This window comes from Melopsittacus undulatus, chromosome 4, assembly GCF_012275295.1.
Source record: "Melopsittacus undulatus isolate bMelUnd1 chromosome 4, bMelUnd1.mat.Z, whole genome shotgun sequence".
NCBI classification, from domain to species: domain Eukaryota; kingdom Metazoa; phylum Chordata; class Aves; order Psittaciformes; family Psittaculidae; genus Melopsittacus; species Melopsittacus undulatus.
In genome coordinates this window covers 61,584,973-61,608,579 of record NC_047530.1, presented here as the reverse complement: position 1 = coordinate 61,608,579, position 23,607 = coordinate 61,584,973, and the positions used below count along the sequence as shown (strand labels likewise).

Genomic DNA, 23,607 nt, shown 5'->3' with positions numbered 1-23,607 from the left:
CTGCTGTTTAAGTTTCAACCCGTTATCCCTTGTCCTATCACTACAGTCCCTGATGAATAGTCCCTCCTCAGCATCCTTGTAGGCCCCCTTCAGATACTGGAAGGCTGCTATGAGGTCTCCACGCAGCCTTCTCTTCTCCAGGCTCAACAGCCCCAACTTTCTCAGCCTGTCTTCATATGGGAGGTGCTCCAGTCCCCTGATCATCCTTGTGCCCCTCCTCTGGACTTGTTCTAACAAACAGTTTCATGTCCTTTTCATGTTGAGGACACCAGAACTGCACACAGTGCTCCAAGTGAGGTCTCACGAGAGCAGAGCAGAGGGGCAGGATCACCTCCTTCAACCTGCTGGTCACGCTTCTTTTGGTGCAGCCCAGGATACGGTTGCTTTCTGGGCTGTAAGCGCACACTGAAGCCAGCTCATGTTCATTTTCTCATCCACCAGCACCCCCAAGTCCTTCTCCACAGGGCTGCTCTGAATTTCCTTTTTGCCCAACCTGTAGCTGTGCCTGGGATTGCTCTGACCCAGGTGTAGGACCTTGCACTTGTCATGGTTAAACTTCATGAGGTTGGCATCAGCTCACCTCACAAGTGTGTCAAGGTCCCTCTGGATGGCATTCCTTCCCTCCAGTGTATCAACTGAACCACACAGCTTGGTGTCATCGGCAAACTTGCTGAGGGCACACTCAATCCATTGTCCATGTCACTGACAAAGATGTTGAACAAGACCAGTCCCAACACCGATCCCTGAGGGACACCACTCGTTACTGGTCTCCAGCTGAACATTGAACCCTTGACCACAACTCTTTGCGTGCAGCAATCTGGCCAGTTCTTTATCCACCGAGTGGTCCACCTGTCAAATTGATGACACTCCAATTTAGAGACAAGGATGTCATGTGGGACAGTGTCGAACGCTTTACACAAGTCCAGGTAGATGATGTCAACTGCTCCACCCCTGTCCATCATTTCCATAGCTCCCTCATAGAAGGCCACCAAATTGGTCAGGCAGGATTTCCCCTTAGTGAAGCCATGCTGGCTGTCACCAAGCACCTTGTTGTTTTTCATGTGCCCTAGCATGCCTTCCAGGAGAATCTGCTCCCAGATTTTGCCAGGCACAGAGGTGAGACTGACTGGTCTGTATTTCCCTGAGTCATCCATTTTCCCCTTCTTGAAAATGGGGGTTATATTTCCCTCTTTCCAGTCATCAGGAACTTCACCTGACTGCCATGAGTTTTCAAATATGAGGGACAGTGGCTTTGAAACTTCATTTGCCAGCTCCTTCAGGACCCACGGATGGATTTCATCAGGGTCCATGGACTTGTGTACATTCAGGTTCTTAAGATGGTCTTGAACCAGATCCTCTCCTACAGTGGGCCCAAGGTCTTCATTTTCACAGTCCCTGTGTCTGCCTTCCAAGATTTGGGTGGTGCGGTCAGAGCCTTTGCTAAGTGAAGACCGAGGCAGAGAAGTCATTCAGAGCCTCAGCCTTCTCCAAGTCCTGTGTATTCAGTTCTCCCAAAAGCTTCCGTAAAGCAACCAGTAGAGGTGGAGAACACATGGTATGAGAAATTGAAGACTATTTGTGGTTTATGGAAGAAGGAGGGAAAAGCAGAGAGTGTAGAAACTCCCAGCATGTTTACTTTCAGTAACTGGTGCTGAAGCTTCATGGTTTGCTCACTTGTTTTGGAGGCTTCTTCAAATGGCAGGAATTTCAGGGCTTATCAAGACCTGACAGAATGAAGTAGCAAGTGTGTATGTGTATATGCATGTATATATACACACCCCATCCCTTAACAGGTAACTTAAAAAACCAAGTGGCTTCATACATTAATTAATATGAAAATACTCTTGCAACATCAGCAGGGAACAGAGGCAATTCCATGATGTTTGTGAACAGCCTTTGTTTCTCAGGTTGGTGCTATGGAGGAGGGGAACATAATCATTACTCATTTGATTGGACTTTTTCACTTCTATTGAGAAATGATCAAGAAGAAGCTTGGGTAACAGATGGTTAGTTTTAATAGCAACTTTTGCAAGAAAAACATTCTTTTATTTCCCTTCTTGCTGTGGAAGATCTTTGCAGTGTCTTCAGACCTGTGACTTACATGGCGTCTTCATCTACCTGCGCTTGCTCATCTAAGGCAAGAGGTTTTCAGCTTCAGTTACAGTTGAGGACTGCGGTAAATGTTTTTGTCTTCCCACTACAGCAGGTTTTTAGTTCAGAGAATCAGTTTTACTTCCAAGTAGAGGCCATCGTTTTTATAATGTATTGATTAGCATAAATAATCACTATATGTAACAGAATAGTTAGAGAACTTAATATACACTTAAGTGTGTTTCATAAATTTTGTTCTTTGTTACTGTCAGTTCACTCTATGATGTAATGTTAGGTACGTGGTTCATCACCCCTTTCTGTGTTCTTCAGAGACACCACAGAAAACTGGTATTTTAATCCTTGTGAATTAGTTGACTAAAAATGTATTAATAGCATTCAATAAGTATGAGGAAAAGTTTGTTAAAAGTTTAATTTTAAAATAATTAGTGTTAACATTAAAAATGGAAATCCTTTAAAAAGTTGGCATTGTCCACTAGTGAACCAAAAAAACCTATTGAGATTTGATTTCACTGTCATACTTACTTTTATTCAAAGATTTTTATATAGATTTATTTTTTTTATGCACTTTCAGAATTTCAGGTGAAATAGTTACTGAATTTAAACATCTCAACTAATTTGAAATAAAGAGATTCTCTAAAATCTGCAGGAGGAACTTAAGAGTTGTCAGAAGCAGGTTCATTCCCTGAGGACAGTATAGTTCTGTTTGCTAACGATTTCACCAGGTTTCACCATGGTCTTTAAAACATGGGCAGCAAACATGTATCGTAAATGTTTGTCTGATTCAAATTAATTTAATGGATTACTTGAAGGTTATGTAATTTTTATCATTTCACATTTAGTTTTAAGTAACTTTGTTCTTTTAAAGTCCATTTAAATTAGAACACGGTGTATTTTTTTTCTAAAGTAAAATACAGATAAAATATTCTTGTGTCTGGCTTTTGTACTGAACACATAGGAACAGAGAGTAGTCTTCAGAAATTACTTTTTAGTGAAGGGAAGTGGGAACAGAGGCTGGGTATTGCTTTCTGGGAAGGTAGGGAAGTGAGGGCTGCCTGCCTTTGTTTGATTGAGCACTGGTGTAGCTCATGGGAAAGCTGAAGGGCCATAGAGAGAGGTTTTAACCAAGTAGTCTGGGAGTGTGCTGTGAGTTTTAGGAGCCAGTGCTGCTAGAGGGAACTAATCTAACATGCCTGGTCTTTGGAGATCACAGGCATGATATATAAACAAGCACTATAGAGAGGATTATGGCTAAAATGTCAGGCACAGAGCTCATAGAAATATTTAAGATATTTTCTTCGTACTCATAAAAATGTTTATCAATTTTTTTGTTGTTGGGCTTTTTTTAAATTATTATGTATTCTACGAGAAATTCCTGGTATTCTGCTCTAGCTGTCAGTTGTACTGAGGTTTCATTCTCATGGCAGTATATGTTAAATCGTTATGAAAGTCTGAGATAGGTAGAAAGGTGAAATGTACTTGTTAAAGTGAATGATTTTGCAGTATCTCCACCCTAAAGCAAGAAAAAACATTTTAAAACTTCCACATAAGAATTCAAGGTATGTCTTGTTTATAAGGAAGGTGTATCTAACGTAAAGAGTTTTGGTACGACTTCTATCTCTTTTTTTTCTCTTTATGAGAAGACCCTGATGTGGGCAAGCCTTGAGTGTCAGCTAGCACTAGCAAACAGCTTTAGTGCCAGCAAGAAGGCAGGTGGAGGTAGTCTTTCGACAAAGATCCTTTTTATTTAAATACTAAATTTATAGCAGTTTACAAGCTTGGATCACAGTAGCTACAAAAAAAAATCTGATACTACTGTAGTTCTGATAGGATAAATCCCTTTTAAGGGTAACATAATCTGGAGTAAAAATGTATTTATGGGGAATAGCTATATTCCAATTCAGGAAGCCATTGAATAACTTGAATTTTGTGGGCTAGTAGATTAGCATTTGCTGATTTGTGGAGGTAGGGGAGATGCAGTTAAATAAGAAATTATAAGCATAATTTGGCTTCTGTATTTGTTTTTCACTTACTACTCTCTGCATTTCTTAATAGAACTGGGTTTTTCATGGGTTACACAAATCTTTTATTAGATCAGAAGACATAATGAAATGATGTATGTATCCTGGCATTGAGCTGCAACTGCTTGGTAGCTCAGGTTTTAGTGGTTAATAAAACTTTACTGTCACAGTCAGTACCTTTTTAAAGATTATCTGTGTTAATACTAGTATTTGAAGCCATGCTTTCAAGTAGACTTAGATTTCTGTCCTAGTGGCATTTTTAATATGCTGTGCTTCTTTAAAAGACATTTTATGATCTAATTTATTTTCTAGGATTGCAGGAAGTAGTTCTTTGAATAGATCTTCAACTAAGGGCTGGATATGATACATTGGCAGGCATTGTTCTACTTTATTAAATAAAAGTTAAACAGAAAGCCATTTAAATGTCTTCTTATCTGTAGCAGTTGTTCATGTAAAACTAATGCAGTGTATATGAGATAGTACTGTAGTGGGGCAGAGCAAATGACAAATTGGGAACATGAAGTCCAGTCAGCTTGTTTCTCTTTATTGTCATGCTGTGCTTACGTGAAAAGTGAATGTTTTCAGCTCACCAATTCTCTGATACTTCATTTAAGGTTCTACGTTTTTCCGTATTGTTTCTCTGTAACGTGGTAAAATAGACATCATAGAGCAGTTTGTGTGATTAAATGTATATGATACTGTCATCCTCAAGGCTGGACAAACAAGCTGAAACTTGTCCAGGATCTTGGAACAAGTCCTTCAGTGTTTCATAGTTGATTTGCTGCTAATGTATATTATTTTGCCCCAGCAGTTTACAGGTGGAGGGTAGGAAGTAATAGAGGAAGAAGCTTTGCTCTGCCTGAAATCTCTGGATGCTCTATTTCTGTGAAAGCTTTTTTTCTTTTGAAGCTGTGTGTATTAGTGCATAGCACTTATATCTTCAAAGGTTGTATAAGGTTTTTGTTGCATGGCAGAGCTGACAACTGCATGTGTCATGGTAAAGAAGCCGTTAATTATATCATCAAGTACTGTAGTGTCACAAGATTTCAGGTGCATGGAAACCAAGTAATTTTACACATTTAACTCTCTTTCCCATACCTAGCATCCTCAAGATAGACACCAGTAGTTCTTGTAATACTGAGCTTGAATCATTGTACTGCAATACAGGGTATAGTTAGGGACAATAAAACCTTTCTTCTGAGTTGATCCCAAGCAATCTAAATGTTTTCCTTTTATGGATACTCAGTTAAACTCCTGTTTAATTAAGTGTTCTCTTCACTCTTGCATTTTTACTTTCTACAACTGTAAAGTTATCCTCCCCTGCCTTCTTTATGTAATTCAGATATTACCTATAGGATGAAAACAAGCTACAGGGCAGTACTGTTTCACATTACAAAGATAATTTTTACTTTGAATAAAAATCTTTGCTTGTATAAACTCAACAAAAGATGAAGATGCTGGTTTTTTGAAAATACAGTTATCTGATTTGGGTTCTGTTTGGTATGTGTTCTTCATAAATCTTGTTAAAACAGTCTATCATAATAAATTAAGAGGACAAATGTATTTCATCTCAGTTTTAATATTTGGTGTACTGTAGCCATGCTTCAGTGTTACTTTACGAAAAATAATACTGCTTTAAAAGACTCTAGACCTGTATAAAAATCTCCTGTCTCCTGCCTTTCTGAGCTAGAAGAAGCCATCCATGTTTAAGGGTTCCTTGGTTTCTGTTCTGACAAATCTAAAACAATGCTGCATTCTGTGTTCAGTTAGGAAGATAGATGAGTGACTGAAAGACATAGATCATAAAGTATTCAGACTTTTAAGATGTAGAATGTCCCTGAAGATAAAGGGGGTTTTGCCATATTAATTAGGAAAGATACCTTAGAAAGTGGAAGGCAATATTTGTACATATGCATACTTAAATATTAAGTAGCATTACCTGTTCTCTAAGCAGGTGAATGTGAATATAGAATGTTGTGTAGTGTCTGTGGCACCATATTAAAATTTTTGCTAGAAAGAAATCTGTAGAAAGAAAGAGGGGTCAGTTGTAGGAGCTGCTATTTCCTACATGCAAAATTCCATTTGGCTAAATTGAAAACACGTATTGCACAGGTAGACCGTGTTATCTTAACACTGGACTTTCTTGTTAATGCTCTGGACATATCGGGAATGCTTAACTCTGGCATTACTGAAGTACTGTTTGAAAACTACGTTTGAAATAAACCATGGATAAGTGATTTGAGGGTTTAGGTAAACGGTGCTGTACTTTCTTAGAATATACTCTTAGCTGTATCTAAAAAAGACACAGTTTCATTACTTCTAGGGAAATTCCTGAATAAGTATAATGTACTGGGTATGCTTTATTAATCAGATGGGAAATCTGCAAGGCAGCTATTTTCAGAATAAGATCAAATTTCACAAATATTTAATTGCACATTTAGCTGAATGATATAGTGGATGCTACAATAGAGGGTGGTATGTACAAAGGGTTTTAATCAAGTTTTTCTGTACATCTTTGCCATGGGTTCAGCAGTAGCTCATGCTCTGCCAGGGAGGAGGGAGAGACCACAACAATCTTCCAAGCAAGTTACAACATGACTGTAATACTGTCATTACTCTACAGCTTGTGTTCAGTATGTTTGACAGGAAGCCACAAGAAACTCTTAAGAGATTCTGAGTTTTCTGGGTTGAAATTCTGATTGTGATAAATCCTTTGAGCGGTAGTGAGGTACCTCCACTTTTCAGATTGTAGCTGAATTTGTAAAAGCTTCTGTCAGTCCTAACTGGTTGCTCTGTTATCTTGCACACAGAGACCTGCTGTAAATTGTGTCAGAGCAGGTGGTAGTCTGTTCACAACTCCTTCACCTTTATTCGATTCACACCTTGAGGACTTAGAGCAGAGAATACTGTTAGGTGGTGGACAGAAAGAGATTTTCTGTTGGTAGAATCATGAGCTGGAGGAGAGGAATAAAGATGTTCTCATCTCATGTTGTGACAAAGCATGTTCTAAGTCAGTCAGTCCTAATTTTTCTTTCCTGTGGGTTCTTCACTAAGAAGGAAACAGAGTTTTTCTTCTGAATGCCTACATTCACAAAAGCACGTTAATAGTAGGAACTAGAAGAAATGATGCTTAACTCTCCTGTTGAGAAATTGAGGGCTACTTGGAGTGTAGTTCACCCCTGGTTTTATTCTGTGAAAGCTCATTTGTGTGGATGCTCATGTCATTAACTGAAATTAATTTGCCAACAAGATTTAGTTTAGCTCTATTTTGAAGTACTAATACATACAGAGATGAAAAAAGAAACCAAGAAATTTTGGAGTTATTACTGCTCCACTATGAGACCGTGAATCCATAAAAAGTGACCTCAGTTCAGAAAATCAGAAAATTGCATATTAAGTATGCTCAGTCATGCATAAAATTGTACTGTTGTGGTTATCAAGCTGTCAGCAGTTGGGTTTTCTAAACACATGAATGAGAGAGACTTTCTTTGTAAAATTCGTACCAGTTACATCACTACTTTTCTGTCCCACCTCAGAAATGGAAAATACCCTCTTGCTGTTTATATTGATTATGATTAGAAGATCTGTGGTTAAGATATAAAGTATTTGAGGTAGGTGTTTCTGCAACAAAGTGATTGACTCAAATTTCTGCTACAGTCTTGGGAGAGGAGGCTCTTTTGTCTCGTATAGTTTAATTATTTGTTAATATAATTATTCTTATTATTTTACATGTGAAGCTCTTGAACAGTTACCAGAGAGATGCAAAAATATTTTTTATTTGGTTTGGTTTTTAATGCCCAGGTCAAAATCTTGACAGCATGCTTCATGGCACAGGAATGAAGACCAATCCTGACCAGAAGAAACAAGCGAATGGAGTAACACTTGCTCCAGAGGACACCTTACCTTTTCTTAAGTGCTACTGCTCAGGACATTGTCCAGATGATGCTATTAATAACACATGCATGTAAGTATTGCATACAGGATAGAAGAAGCTCGTTTTTGCTCGTAAGAGAGGAAAGTCTTAGAGTGCTGACTGAGGTTCTGTCAAGTGATTTGACCATAGCTGATTAGAAACTCAGTATTTCTGTGGAGAGCTGAGAATCCATATCTAAACAGTACTGTTTTCATCATACCTTAGAGCCATTTCAACTGGTCATTTAGCCCAGCAAGTGCTGTTAAGGATTGAGGTTTTAAGTAACCTGTAACTGTTTATAAATGTGTATTAAATGGCCTAAATCTAAACCACCTGATCTGACCACCTGCTAGCTTAGTCTAATATTTCTTCATGTAGTAGTCAAGAGGTAATGTTAGCAACATAACCATTTACTGAGAATTCTTGTTACATTAGTTGTAAAGTATGAAGGAAAGGCAGGGGGAGGGAGGTGGATGAGTGGGGAGAAAATCCTGTGAACACATGAGGGGACAGGAGGGTAGTTTTAACTTTGATAGGCATTAGAATTCTAATAGACCCGTGCACTATTTGTGCACTTGCTTAAGATGCTTTAGTCATGTCATAAAATGTCCTTGGTTTTCCTTTTTTCTCTTCATTTGCAGTTCAGTGTTTAAGACTCTCGTATTTTTTCCTGAAGAATTAATATAAAGATACATAATAGGAAACACATCACTTGTTCCTTTTGAGTCTTCACTTTAGCATGTAGTATGAAGCCCCTCAAAGCTTCATACTCAGGGAGGTGGAATAAACACTACTATCTTTTAGAATGTAAACACAGTATTTTATAAATAGTTCTGCACCTAAAAAATGTTCCATTATTCAGTATTTTAATGCCTTTGGTATGTATTTTTCTTGCTTTTTATCGCCCCCTCGTGTATGCAGTCAGTACAGGTTTTGTTTGGGTTTTTTTCCCCCTTCAGACCAATGGCTATATAGATTATTATTCTGATAATAAAGCTGTTGGAGAGTTAGTAACACATAGGCAGTGTTCACGTGGAGGGTATTTTATGGTATTATGCTTACTAAACTTGCATTTCTTTAAATAAATTATTGACAAGCAACAATGTCTGGATTTGTTTTCCTTAGTATCTGATGAGGGAATGAATGGGGTTTGATTTACTTAATAAAATCTTAATTTTTACCTATATTTAAATCATGGACCTACTATTGCAAATTGGTTTGGGATTCCATATAAATCTTGTTGACATTTTGGGGTAATATAGAAATCAAAACATTTCTATAAAGAGATAATAGAGAATTGAAATGCCCTTTTTTTTTCCTAATGTGATTGAATAAAGATTTGCTACTGACAACTTCAGAAAGTGGGTTTGAAGGTTTATTGGTTTGTTTTGCTCTAAGTCTGAATATTTGAGAAAGCTCATGTTGGAAGAGTGTAGCTGAGCTTTTGACCTTGAAATAGCCACCTTTCACATACTGGGATATCTCTTGAGAGCTTTTCATTACCATTTCAAGAAGAGGCACAAGTGAATTTTTTGTTACTATTTTTTAACCTGTAATATTGTAGTCAGTACGCCTTTTTAGTTAGATCTCTGGTTTTCTACCCCCTCAGTTGCTTCTAAACAACTGCATGTATGTGGTTGGATACAAGCAGTCCTGAAGGGGGGGAGGAGGGGTGAGGAAGTAGAAGACAGAATGCTTGGGAGAAAAGGGTTTCTGTTTGTAAATAGTGTGGGGGTCTTTTGTTCTCAAGCTGTATGGTAACCACTGTGTTAAATTTAGCATTTTTCTGGGTATTTCCATTCTAGTTTTCTTAATGGGATTATGATTAGGTAATGCTGTGTATGTAGCAGCAAACATGCTGATAACGCGCAAATTATGTTTATTCCAGAACTAATGGGCACTGCTTTGCTATCATTGAGGAAGATGAGCATGGAGAACCCACACTTGCTTCTGGCTGCATGAAGTATGAAGGTTCAGACTTCCAGTGCAAGGTAAAAAGAAAAAAAGAGAGATACCATTAAAATTTAAGATCCCCAAAGGAAATTATGTAGGGAAACTGCATAAACAGATTAAATCTCTGTAGTTTACAACTGCAGTCACAAACTTTGCTTATTGCCCTTTACCAGTGAGGACAATGAGACTGAACAGTTGTGGGTGAGTAGTGGCAGAAAAGACACTTAATGGTGTTTGTGCAAAGACTGAAATAGAATCCTAGATTGTTGGAGTTCTCTGAAAGTATCTGTAAGCACTGACAAAACAAACAAAGAACATTAACCTTTTACTTGTCTGGTGTTTCCTCAGTTGAAGAGATAACTTTATAGTTGACCTAATCAATCTGAATATTTTATGTTTTAATGAAGAATTTCTCTATTGCTTTAATTTTGAATTACTTGCTTTCTTCATTTTATCTGACAGAAGTGCATAATCATGAGGAGTTGTCTTCACAGATTACACAAGAGCTCCCTTAAAGTTCCATGAACATGTACACAATTTATCAAATGTGTATGTTTTCCTGTCTGACATACAGCTTTTTTTCCTTTGTAGAAGAGTTAATCTATTGTTAATTCACAGAATCCCAAGGGTTGGAAGGGACCTCAAAAGATCATCTAGTCCAACCCCCTGCAAGAGCAGGGTAACCTAGAGTACATCACACAGGAACTTGTCCAGGAGGGCCTTGAATATCTCCAATGTAGGAGACTCCACAGCCCCCCTGGGCTACCTGTTCCAGTGCTCTGTCACTCTTACAGTAAAGAAGTTCTTCCTGATGTTAACGTGGAACCTCCTATGCTCCAGTTTATACCCATTGCCCCTTGTCCTATCACTGGATATCACTGAAAAAAACCTAACTCCATCATCCTGACACCCACCCTTTACATATTTGTAAACTTGCATGAATATAACTTGCCCTTGGTTTAAAGGGGCCTTTAAAATAAGCAGACTGCTGCCTTTAAAACCTCTTAGTTATAAAAGTTGGAACTGAAAACACAGTTACTAAAGCAAGGATTTATTTATAAAATGGACATATAGCACTAGCTGGGCAAATATATACTGCTTTTGATGACTGGATTTTGCTTTTTCTTTTGTCACATTGCTTACATTAACCAAATCTTTCAGGGGTTGTTACCAGCTAGGTTGCTTCCTCAACTTTGCCTCCCTCCCCCCCTATCCCAATATCTCTAGGACCTGAGTTTCTGTATAATGTAGCTGTGGGTAACTCTGCTTTTTGGGAGTACTCTTTACTTCATTTACAGCTGTGAATGTGAAGGTGTCATGATGACCTCCTGAAATTGTTCTTGTACTTACATTAGTGTCTTACTTCCAGATTAATTTTCATGTCCCTCCATCTTTTACATGGTGTTCTCAAGATGTTCTTGATGCAAACAGTGCTGCTATGATGAGTGCAAGAGAAAAACTTGTAAGGGGATTCATCTCCATTTTTTTTTATCTTAAGAGCAGCATTTATTTAACATATCATTAACTTAAGTAGAATCCATTTATTTCTGTGCACCAAGTAGAAGTTCCAAAATGTGAACATAGAACGTATGAACCTAAATAGATGAGGTAATGACTGTCTGGCACTGTGAAATTGCCTCATACATTAAGTGGTGAGGTTAAACTGTTTTTCTAAAATAAAAGAGCTTAAACTTTTGTCTTTGCTGTGTTGTATCCATAGCATCACCTGCCCACATCCTAGCTGATCACTTCAAAATCTGAACCATTATTCAATTCTCCTTCAACAGGACTCACCTAAAGCACAGTTACGTCGAACAATCGAGTGCTGTCGGACTGATTTCTGCAATCAGGATTTACAACCAACATTACCACCACTTGACAGTACAGGTAACAGCTCCTAGATGTTCACACCGCTACTAATAAATGTAGTGTGTATTCTGTTCTTCTGATGCAACAGATAAGGAGAAAATGTTATTACAGTATTGCACAGATTTGTTTTTTCCTTACGAAGTAATTTTGATAAGCTCTCTACTAGGTTTCATATTCTACTCCAGTTTTCCTTTTCTGCCACTTCCAAGTTAATCTTTTCCTCCATCAGTCACCCATGGTATTTTTATTCTCTTGCTCAGATTGCTCATATCTCATCTCTTTGCATAGCCCATTTTCTTTTCTTTTTAAAATAGTTTTTGTAATCTCTGCCATGTTTTTGCCTTGATGAATGTATCTTAAAAAAAGTATTCTGACATTAGCTGTTACTTACTCTATATTGATTCTCTTCTTGCTGTTGTTCCCAGTGAAGACAGTTTATATTTCCATGTGCTTATTCGTTGCTAGGCAAGTCATGCTAGTTTAACTGTTGCTTAATACCTTCTCAGTCTTACTGCTGTAAATCCTTCATTTCTATTTTTAAAAACAAACTAACAAGAATCAACCAAAACCAACAACTCCAAAAACCTCAAGTTAAATCCTTTGTTGTTGTTGTTGTTGGAATCCCAATGAAATTTTCTTTGCTTTGCCAGTGTAAATATTTACTTTGATACTGTAACACTATAAATTCTGTGTAATTTCATGTGGACAGATCTTTTGTATGTATCAGCTGTCCTGCTCCTTTCTGACATTTTGCAATACTGTCACAGAATCAAAGAGTGGTTGAGGCTTACATAGGACCTCTGGAGCTATCAGGTTCAAACCGCCTGCTCAAGCCAGTTACACAGGACCATGACTAGATGGCTTTTAAGTCTCTCCAAGGAGGAAGACACCACAGCCTGTGCTATGGACAACTTGTGCTAGGGCTTGTTTACCCTCACAGTAAAGAAGTATTTCCCAATGTTCAGACAAAACCTATGTTGCAGTTTATGCACACTCAAATACACAGTATATTAAAATATATCTAATTAAACAGCTTGCAGTAGATGCCTAATCTGTAGACTTTGGAAACTTTCATCTTTTCTTCCTTTTTTTTGGTTTTGTTTTTAAATAGATGGGTTCTTTGATGGCAGCATTCGTTGGATGGCAGTGTTGATTTCTATGGCAGTCTGCATAATTGTCATGATCATCTTATTTAGCTGCTTTTGTTACAAGTAAGGAAAGCACTTTATTTATTGGCAGTGTTTTTTACTTCCCAAATGAGTGTAAACAGAACAGGTATTTTGTACATATACTCAGTTAATCATATTTATTTCTAATAAAAATAGATTGGAAGTGAAACTTATAATTTAAATTCACATTTCTGTAGATGTTGCATTGCAAAATAAAATTAAATGTTTACAATGTAGAATTTAAGTGAATTTAGTCCTTTGGCTAAAAAATATTTACAGTTTTCAAAGCTACATTTAACTTTGATGCTATATCATCCAGTAAACAGGAATATCTTTATGCTTTTTTTGGTTTTTGATCTTCAGTCACTTTTGATAGTTAAATTCCATCTACATCCAAGATTTACTTTTAAATGCTTTTACAAACCTAAAGCAACAAAAATGTGTTTAGAACTTTTTCTGCTGTGTTTCAAAACTGAATAATTGATCAGCCAAGCTATGGCAGTTAATGCAAGTGCAGTTTAAGAGACAGTGCCTGCTTCTGTCAGCACCAGCCCTGTGCTGGGGGTGATGAGTGTTCTAGCATTTTGAGCAGAAATATGCATGGGTCAGCCTCATCTGCCATGGTTCAAGATTCAGACTTTTAGTTTAAACCAAAACCAGCAGTGTTACACTAGTAACTGGCTGTGAGCTGAGTACTGAAAATGCTGGATTTCCAGCTGACTCGCAGGAAATTGATGTGCCTCTACACACAGTGCAACTGTTTAATATTAACTAATGTATGTTAGATTTCTGGAAGAAAAAAAAGGTACAGTAACATCTGATTTTTTATTTTTTAGTTTTTTTAAGGAAGGTTGTACATTTAAATAGCTTTTTTCCTCGTTCAGTTTACTCCATATTTTGACAAAGGTTTTTGAAATTCAGCTGAACCTCTCCTATTACTTTTGAAGGCATTACTGTAAGTCGATGGCAAAGAGGCACTGTTACAATCGTGACCTGGAGCAAGATGAAGCATTTATTCCAGCTGGGGAGTCATTAAAAGACCTTATTGACCAGTCACAGAGTTCTGGGAGTGGATCAGGACTACCGTTATTGGTAAATCATAGATTTTTCTTCACTGAACTTCTCTCCATTAAATATACTGTTTGGTTTGTACCTAATGCCTAGAAGAAAGCAAAGCGTCAATACAGTATATTATTTCATATGCAATTACTGTGAAATATACAGCACAAACTATAAACATATACAAAAGCTCATATTTACATAGTAAACTAAAACAAAGTGCTGAATCAGATTGTTTTAAAGTGTTGCCATTGGCAAAATTTAGGGACAGTTAGAGCCTACTGACATTAAGAGAAAGATTCAGTGAATGGCTAATACAAGTGTTGAACTGAACAAACTCAAAGATTTTTTTGTGTGTGTGTGTCTGCTATCTGATAAAATAGATCATCTTCTTATTGGCTGAGTTGTTCTTTATTTTTTATTAATCTTCTTATATAGTACTTGCATAAAAATTAGCCAGTGAGACAAGTGACTGTAATTATTTCTAAAATAAAACAAATGGAATGCATATGAAGTTGAGCTGATTTAGTCTTTCTGGGTTTGTTATACAGTTCTTCCTTGGAGGCAGCAGTAGTTTGAAATGGGAATAGTGGAAAATATGGGTAACTTACATAGAATAACTTTTGCAATGGTGTCAAAATTCAAAGCAATCCAGGCTTGAGAAGCAGCTCTTCCAAGTCCTTTTGGTTAATCATTGAGTTTCCTTCCTCCACTTTCCCCTCTTTCTTCTTCTCTAGGTTCAGCGCACTATTGCCAAACAAATTCAGATGGTGAGGCAAGTTGGAAAAGGACGATACGGTGAAGTGTGGATGGGCAAATGGAGAGGTGAAAAAGTTGCAGTGAAAGTGTTCTTCACCACAGAAGAAGCTAGTTGGTTCCGAGAAACAGAGATTTACCAAACTGTTCTAATGCGTCATGAAAACATCCTTGGTAAGGAAGCAGTACATTGTACTGGAGAGCTTTTCTAAGGGGAAGGAGAAGGAGTTCTTAGTGGGTGGCTTGGGAGGGATATATGATAGCTTCTATGGAATAACCAAATGCATGTTTCTTAGGGTATGCTAATAAAATAGTACTGAAAGTGCTGGTGTTGATTTGGAGACATGTTTGCAGTCTCTCTGCTGGAAGACTGAAATGGTAACCTCATATATAGTAAAGTCCGAGCTTCTACATTGTTTGTTTTCCATAACGGGGCCAAGTATCTTCCAATACAGTCCAAACCAATATAGATTTAGGAATTTTTATTAAATGTTTTATAAAAAATATGTACAAATACATTGTAACTTTGTTTATATATTTCATAGGTTTCATAGCTGCAGATATTAAAGGCACTGGCTCCTGGACACAGCTGTACTTGATCACAGATTATCATGAAAATGGATCGTTGTATGATTTTCTGAAATGCACTACATTAGACAACAGGGCTCTCCTCAAACTGGCGTATTCTGCTGCATGTGGTCTTTGCCATCTACACACAGAAATTTATGGGACCCAAGGCAAGCCTGCTATTGCCCACAGGGACCTGAAGAGTAAAAACATCTTGATAAAGAAAAATGGAACCTGCTGCATTGCAGACTTGGGTCTTGCAGTCAAGTTTAACAGGTAGATGAACAAATCCTCTGTAATGGTAAACCTTTTTATTTGTAATGTACCAAATACCTGATTTTAAAGGAAGATAGAATAATTTGGTTGCATGCTTTCAGTGTTTTTCAACTTTGAGAGTAAAATGCTGTTCTTCCTTTGTAGACTGGTAATCATTGAGATGGAAATAGGTTGTTTAATGAAAAATGAAAAGACTTCTTGTGGAAAAACAGTAGTTTTGTAGAGGAAAGGAAGAGGAGACTTCCAAAGTAATTGGCCTTTCAAAGTCATTGCTATCATTATATATTCTCATAGAAAATTTGAACAGTGTTAAGGGAGTTGAAACTTAATTGAAGAAGTAATACTTTTTCTTCATTTTAAGTTCAGTGGAGCCAGAGAATTGGATTTTTGCTACAGTAGAGCCTGAAAGAAAGCTTAAGCCCTTTGCAGATAATGTTGAGTTGTTACCAAATACACTCATCTTTATAGTAGTTTTTAATTCCAGTTGTTTTCATATGTGTTTTAAATGTCTTGCAGTAGTAGTAAACTGTCAGCTTCCATATTTGATACCATTTTTCTAGATAATCTTTTTCATGGAGGCACAAAGTACTCTTAAGTGTAGTATACAGAGAGAAATCAAAGAAATAATTCAGTTTGTAAATGGGAGCTTTGCAGTGTAGTGATCTTATCATACAGGATTTCATATTGTGTCTTGTACTAGTCCACAATTCACTAACTTCCTTATGTTTTCATGTAGTGACACAAATGAAGTTGATGTTCCCTTGAATACTAGAGTGGGAACAAAACGTTACATGGCTCCAGAGGTCCTAGATGAAAGCCTGAATAAAAACCATTTCCAACCATACATCATGGCTGACATTTACAGTTTCGGGCTGATCATTTGGGAAATGGCTCGGCGCTGTGTCACAGGAGGTAAGCTTTAATATTCCGTATAAAATCTACGGGGCCCTTATCTCGCTTTAATGGTACTTGACCAGGAAATAGTATAACAAGCCTGCTATATCAACAGCCTTGTGCTCTTCAGAAGCAGTAGTAACAGTCTGTCCAGACTACAGCTTGAAAATCACTGTGCCAAACCTTTTTGATTGTTAGAATTAAGCAACTTGGGCTTTTCTTCCTTGCTCAAAAAGCAGAATGCCTGCTCTGGGAAAAAATTTAGGATGCATATTTATTTTAACCCTGTGCTGTTAATAAAACTTTTTAAAAGTAGATGATAAGATGTTATTATACATGTATTTTTGGTGTCATTCAGGTTTTTTCCTTATACATGTTTTTGTGACCAGCCCTTGCTTTTCTTTCACTTTTTTATGACCTTACAGATCTTTCCTTGTATTCTCTTCTTCAGTCTTATGCTTTCTTCCTGTTCCTTTGTGGATTAGATGTCAAATTCTGCACTGGGTGTCAAAGTCAAAGGGACTGAAAGGAATTATTGTAGCTATTAATATTCATAATATTGGAGATTTTCTGGTAAATATCTGATTGTATAGTGAAATCTGGGGGGTTTACCACAGTATAACAGTGTGGTGGGTTTGCTCTGGCACAAAATTGAGTTAATTTTTGCTCCTGGCTAAGGAAATGTGAGAGTAGATATGTGGGTTTATTTCCTTTTTGAATGATTCTTGATCTTTCACAATTATCTGCAGGTATTGTTGAAGAGTATCAGTTGCCATATTATGACATGGTGCCAAATGATCCATCCTATGAGGACATGAGAGAAGTGGTGTGTGTCAAACGCCTACGCCCAGTAGTATCAAATAGATGGAATAGTGATGAAGTGAGTATGCTGAAAGGAGAAATTAGTTCAGTTTGTTCCTTTGATACGGAAGTGTATTTAAGTTTAAAAAATATTAAAACATTGTAAAATAGGGACTACATCCACACATTCTGATATTTTAATAACCTCACAGGAACAACAGGAGAAAGATAGGTTTGAAATCAACACAAAATACTGTATTTTTCATGTATCTTTTCGTGTATCTAAGGGGAAGATACAATTCAGCAGCATACAAGTGTATGAATACTGCTCTAATTGAGATCTTTTTAGATAGTGGAATATTTTTAAGAGTTTTGATTAGAGCTGAAACTTAAATGAGTTTCTAATTGGTTTTATTAGTCTTAATGTATATAGTGTATTGGTTTGTGGCATAAGGTATTTCATGGAACATGAAGCAATTTCCATGTGTTTGTAGATTTCCCTTTTTTTCTTTTTTTACTGGTACATTTCAGGGCAAGCCATGATATAAGTAAAATACTGAATTGAAGAACTGTTTTTAAAGGGCCACAGCTTGAACCAGTAACTAAGACATAGCTATTTCACATGGCAAGCTAGATATGCTGTATCCTTTTTGACAGTTTTTTCTGTATTACCAGAACTTAGTAGTGCTTGGCAGTGAAGGGAAGAAGGAGGATTGGGACATGGTTGTTGGGTGGGGTTGATTTGTTTTATTGGGGTTTTTTTAGTTGATCTGTTTATAATATCTTATCTGCAATTTTGCAGAAAATGTAGAAATTATGCATTTGACTTAAGACTTCTATAATTTGGGCTTGAAAGCAAACCAAATTACACACCTCAGATCTGTCAGTTGTTACAATACTATTCCTTTGGTTTTTATTTTACAGTGTTTAAGAGCAATATTGAAATTAATGTCTGAATGCTGGGCTCATAATCCTGCTTCGAGGCTCACTGCCTTGAGGATCAAGAAGACACTTGCCAAGATGGTGGAATCACAAGATGTAAAGATTTGACATAGAAAATTGACATTGGAGAGCAAAGCTGGACTCCTAGATGAGTCACTCAAACATGAGTGAGACCTATGTGGAAAGAGGAAATAACTGAGATTCAGTATATTTTCTCAGCACACTTCTACAGGCTGCTAATAAAATCTTTCAGTACGTCATAGACTGTGATACTGAGAGCCTCTATACACTACGTGCTACGTAAATGGACAGCCTTGATAAAATACATGTTTTGGTTTTGTTTGAGCTGCATTGAGACTTCATTCATACATAGTGAGTCTCCAGTAAAACTCTGGGTACTGAATTGAATGTTCAGATTACAGTGCTTTCTGTGAAAGCCTCACAAGCTATATGGATTCAACAGAGATGGAGAATATAAGCTTTTTTTTGTTTGTTTTTGCCTTCTACCTGATAAAACCTAGTCAATCCATACCAAGTTTTTGTGAAACAGGCTGTAGGTTATGAATCTGTTTGCGATACTACTCAGTTTAACAGTTGCCTTTATGTGTGTGCCAGGATTATTTTGCTGTCATTTGGGATAGATAAGAAATAATTAAATGAACAAAGTTTTACAATCAGGGTTCCATGCATTTTGTAGCTCCACAATCAAGCGATTTGCTACAGAATCCTTGCTATTAAGTTATCTTCCTAATCTCAGTTTTAATTTTATTTCAGTTTTATTTCTGTTCTTGTTTCGGTCATAAGGAGAACTGCAAAAAACATTGACAGATTAAGGAGTGCCTGCCTAAGTCTGTAAAGAGCTGGAAACAATCTCTCTTAGAGGCACAGACTGCTTTGGTCACCTCACAGTCTGGTGGGCTTATAATTGGATGACTATGAAATTTGACATATTTTTCACAGTGCCACACGCAACCAGCATTTTTGCTGTTGAATACCTTACATCCTAACAGAAGGGACAGTTGATGACGTGTTTTGCCTTTCTCCTTTATTGGGATTCACTGGTAGGTGCCCATTTTGCTCTGACTTTTTTTCTGTACAGGAGGAAATTGGTCAACTATAGGAGCATGGTTTTTCATTTGACAAAACTAGGCAGAAGGTAAGTTTTGAAAGGCTTGAGAGCAAGTCTAATTTACAGACACAAAAATGGAAGGCAGGAAGCACAGGCTGGGCTCTCAGAAGATTAGACAATGCAGTAAAGGTCAGGACCAGGAGAACTGAATATATGTGAACTGTTAAAGATACACAGCATGAAGATTTTTGAGCTGGGTTGCCCTGATGTAAATGCAGGAGACCACATCTGTGGATCACGTTGTGAACAGTCACAAAACTCAAGATTTTAGACAAGGTAAATCAGTGGGTATTTTAAGTACTACTTAAGCACACTTGGGAGGAATGGCACTGAAAGATAATTTATGAAGATAAAGTTAACATAATTGCAAAATTTGGTCTTACTGTGCCAACTATTTGGCACGTACAGGAAACTGTAGTACCCTCCTTTTCTTCACTGATACAAGTTGTTTAAAAGCCAGAATCCCTCCACGAGGTTACTGTTAAGCAGATTTATTGATTTATAACTCCTTTGGCACTTCTACTTTGAAGTTAGAAAACAGTACCATAACTCAAGTTGAAGCTTCAAATGCGTGAACTGTCTGAAGATTGAACACACAGTATTGGAACCATTGCATTGAACCTGTTTGATAATTTAAGTGCCTATAACTTTGTACTGTAAACCTTGTTCTAGATAACGTTAAGAAGGGAAGTTATTTATGTGGTGTGTTTTGTGCTTTACTAAAAAAAAGATAAACATCAACCACCTAGTCCTAGGTAGATGTATACAGTTAGATACATGCACAGACATATGCCATAGTCAAGATTTGAAGAAAAAAAGCTGAGAATAATACTAAAATTGATGAAAAAATGTTAAAACTTCAGATTTATGCCATATTATTTGTTGTCTTAAAATATGTACATGGAGATTGTTTTGACATCTGTTTAAATTTCCCTTGAAAATACAACTAAGAGAAAACAATGTAATGCAGAACTAATGTGATTTGTGAACAGTTAAAACTGAACTTCTTTTTGTTTTGTTGTAATTCTGTAGTTCACATAATGTAAATGGTCAGGCAAAAGATGGCAGTATTTTTTATTTTCTATTGTGATGTACAGACTTTATTTAACTGTTCTACGTATTTTATAGAAAACTAGCTATTTTGAGGGACTTTTTTTTTTAATAAAGTCATTACTTTTGTTCAGTAATGCCTTTAAGTATTAATAAGTATTCTGGCCGAGAAGTTCATAGGTGTGTCAACTATGGTTTTAACTTATTTGAAAACAGCAAAAGATATATGATACTATACCACGATCCTTATGATAAAGGGCTTTTTAAAGACAACATTTCTCCGTCCATTGCCAAGAAACGTGTGATGAGTTGCAATTGTTAATCATGTCGTCGCGCATAATTTTTGCACAAGTAGTTGGAAAAGATTTGGTATGAGCCAAAATATGTAAGGGATAAGCTTTTATTTTTTTCCTTCTCTAGGATTTATATCAATAAGAAGGAAGAACGTTGAGGTGCCCTCCTAGCTTAAACTTTCGGAGCAGTGAGGTCTATTTAAATTAACCAATTCCTATTTAAAATTGTTAAAAGTTGCCACAGCATTATTAGCTATGAACTTTTTTTACTTCATTTCCCCCGAGTGTTCCTCAGCTGCTGCTGGAGGTGTGAATTTTGATAATTTGAAACTATTCACTTATTTTCTCCTCCATTGTTAGGCATTTGCAAAGCAAGAAGGTGCTGATCTTTGGTAGACATCTTAAGACTTACATTGGTTTACACATTAACACAGAAGACGTGAGCTGGCTGCTGTAAAGATGATCTTGGAGAGAAGAGGAATATTTTTGCCTTGAGCTTTAACCTTCATTTTTTCAATGCTTCAGTTACTAGGTTCACACTCAGTTTTCATTGTCTTTAACAGGAGCTGCTAGGTCTTTAGCATTCCTTGATTCCCTGATACTCCAAAAAATGTTACCAGTAAAGGATCTGGCTGCATAAAGTACTTGAGCACATACCTACATTCCATGCAATGTCAGTCACTGTTTGGTGCTGAAGTGTGTCTATACTGATATTTTAACAATTATTTTGGAGGAAAAAAAGACCAACCCAGCCTTCAGTCAAAGCTAGCCCAAGAATTTGTATATAATATTAAGTATACTTAGTGCAGATTCTAATGCTAAGTTGTTGCTTTATGCAGTATTGTAGTTCAGAAGCCTTTAAGGTCAGGGAGGGTAATAGGATCCTTCTGTTGGAATATGATGAGTCTCACTTTGGTCAAAATTTTAAGCACTTGTCATTAAAAAAGAAAGAAAAAAAATCCCCCTAAACTGGCAAATGTGTCCTCAATGTTTGTTGTTAATCAAAATATCTTGGGGAGTGTCAGAACTGTGCCTTGGAAGTTCTTAAACATTCACATACAGATGAGGTATTTTTGTCTTTAAGACAATGCTCCATGTGATTTCAGTTAGGTGGAAAATAATTTGAGTCACGTAATTCTTACTGTTACAACAACTGAAAGTTTTAGTGTTCCTTGATAACTTGTAAGTTCCACAAGAAACAGGATATTCCTACAGACAAATGTAGGTTTACATTTTGAGTTTATTCTGAGTTTTACTCAACATGTAATTTTTCCTCAGGGTTTTTCCCTCCCCCCCCCCAAGAAATTGACAGCTTTTCCAATATCCATCACTTTTTCTGAATTATTTCCTTAATCGGTGTAATCTGCGGTATTAATAAAAAGTAAAATTAATATTTTAGGTTACCTTCATAGTAGTCTAGAATTAAATCTTAAATCTTGATCTAAATGGCCATTTGAATGTGTTTATAAAACAAATAATTTGGATCTATTTCACCTACTCTTCCTTCACAGACTGTATTTTAATGGTCTAAAATGTTTGAAAAGCAAAGATACTAAATTAAAACGCATTCTTCTGCTATTGCAGATATTTTTAAAGGGAAGTTACACGCTCCTCTTCTGACAGATATTAAAATGATTTAGCACTTCCTCATTCTGACAATGCTTCTGAAGTCAAAAGCCTTTATCCACGATCTTTATGCCAAATAAGAGTGATGTCTAAAAATGGCTGGCAGTGTTGCATGGTACAGTGCTTTATGGAGTCATGGTGTATTAGCCTTGATTGGTGTAGCAGAAGTGGATTGCACATTACTTCTAATTTCTGAACAAATCTCATGTGATTGTTGCTTTGTACTGTTTTACCATTTGAATGCAATTATAGAAGCCCACATCATGTAGTGACATTTGTGCTCTGACATGCCATGCCCAAAATGAAATGTATTATATTGTATACAAGAAGAATAAATAACATTGTAGTTAACCTAGAGAAGATGTAAATAAAATATGAAAGAAGAGTGGAGCAAGACAAATGGTCACACTCTTGTGTGTGTTATATGCCAGAAGTGTAGAATACTCCTCTAAAAATGTAACACACTGATGTATTTTGTACAGCATCTGCTTTAGAAGGTGCCTTATTGAGTTTACCATGAATTGCTTGTTCTGTACACAGATCATGTCCAATGTATCATTTTTAAGTAAATAACCTTATTTTAGTACACGTTAGTAATGTGTTTTGTTACTATAAGATTTTGCCTTAAAAATTTAATTACTTGGAAATCGTAATACTGTAACTAATTCCCTTCCTTCTAATAGCTTGTTTATGGTCCTGTCCCCAGTGTCCATCCCCCCCACCCTGTCTTTGAATAAGTTGTCAGTGATCACTCGTATTGTGCAGTGGTGTTCAGAACTATTTGGGTGCTCTATGTTCCTTGGACTAAATTTGGGCACAACAGTAAATCAGTGTTTTCCTTCTCTTGAACCTTATAGCAAAGCCAGAGGCAAGTCAAAAATTGTATCATTCTTTTATTTGAACATACCCAAGTTTACCACATGTTGGTTTTATCCATATCAAGTTGCCTTAAGCTCGTGGAGGAAAACGAGAAAAAGGAATGGGTGATTCTGTAACTGGTTTTTTTATTCCCGCTGTGTACAACATTCTTTTTGTGCAGTGATACCAAAATTAAGAGATTTGAGATGAAACATTTGCTGTTGCTTACAAAATTATGCTGCTGTTTCGGTATAGCCTGCTGAATTCACTCTTTCATGATTCAAGCAAATGAAGACCAGTCAAGGGGGGATGTCTGAGTACA

General features: G+C 36.8%; 1 protein-coding gene across 3 annotated transcripts in view; it reads left to right on the top strand.

The window, feature by feature from the left end:
* Positions 1–23,013, top strand: part of BMPR1A (bone morphogenetic protein receptor type 1A) — an 83,477-nt gene extending 60,464 nt beyond the window's left edge. For all 3 annotated transcript variants that reach the window (XM_034061738.1, XM_034061737.1, XM_031053103.2), the window contains 10 exons: positions 7,932–8,094; positions 9,932–10,034; positions 11,784–11,883; positions 12,977–13,076; positions 13,982–14,126; positions 14,831–15,023; positions 15,395–15,692; positions 16,429–16,604; positions 17,336–17,466; positions 18,312–23,013. In XM_034061738.1, coding sequence (XP_033917629.1) covers positions 7,932–8,094; positions 9,932–10,034; positions 11,784–11,883; positions 12,977–13,076; positions 13,982–14,126; positions 14,831–15,023; positions 15,395–15,692; positions 16,429–16,604; positions 17,336–17,466; positions 18,312–18,437 — 1,535 coding nt within the window. In that variant the 3' untranslated portion in view covers positions 18,438–23,013. The remainder of the gene's footprint in view (positions 1–7,931; positions 8,095–9,931; positions 10,035–11,783; positions 11,884–12,976; positions 13,077–13,981; positions 14,127–14,830; positions 15,024–15,394; positions 15,693–16,428; positions 16,605–17,335; positions 17,467–18,311) is intronic.
* Positions 23,014–23,607: the final 594 nt, after the last annotated feature.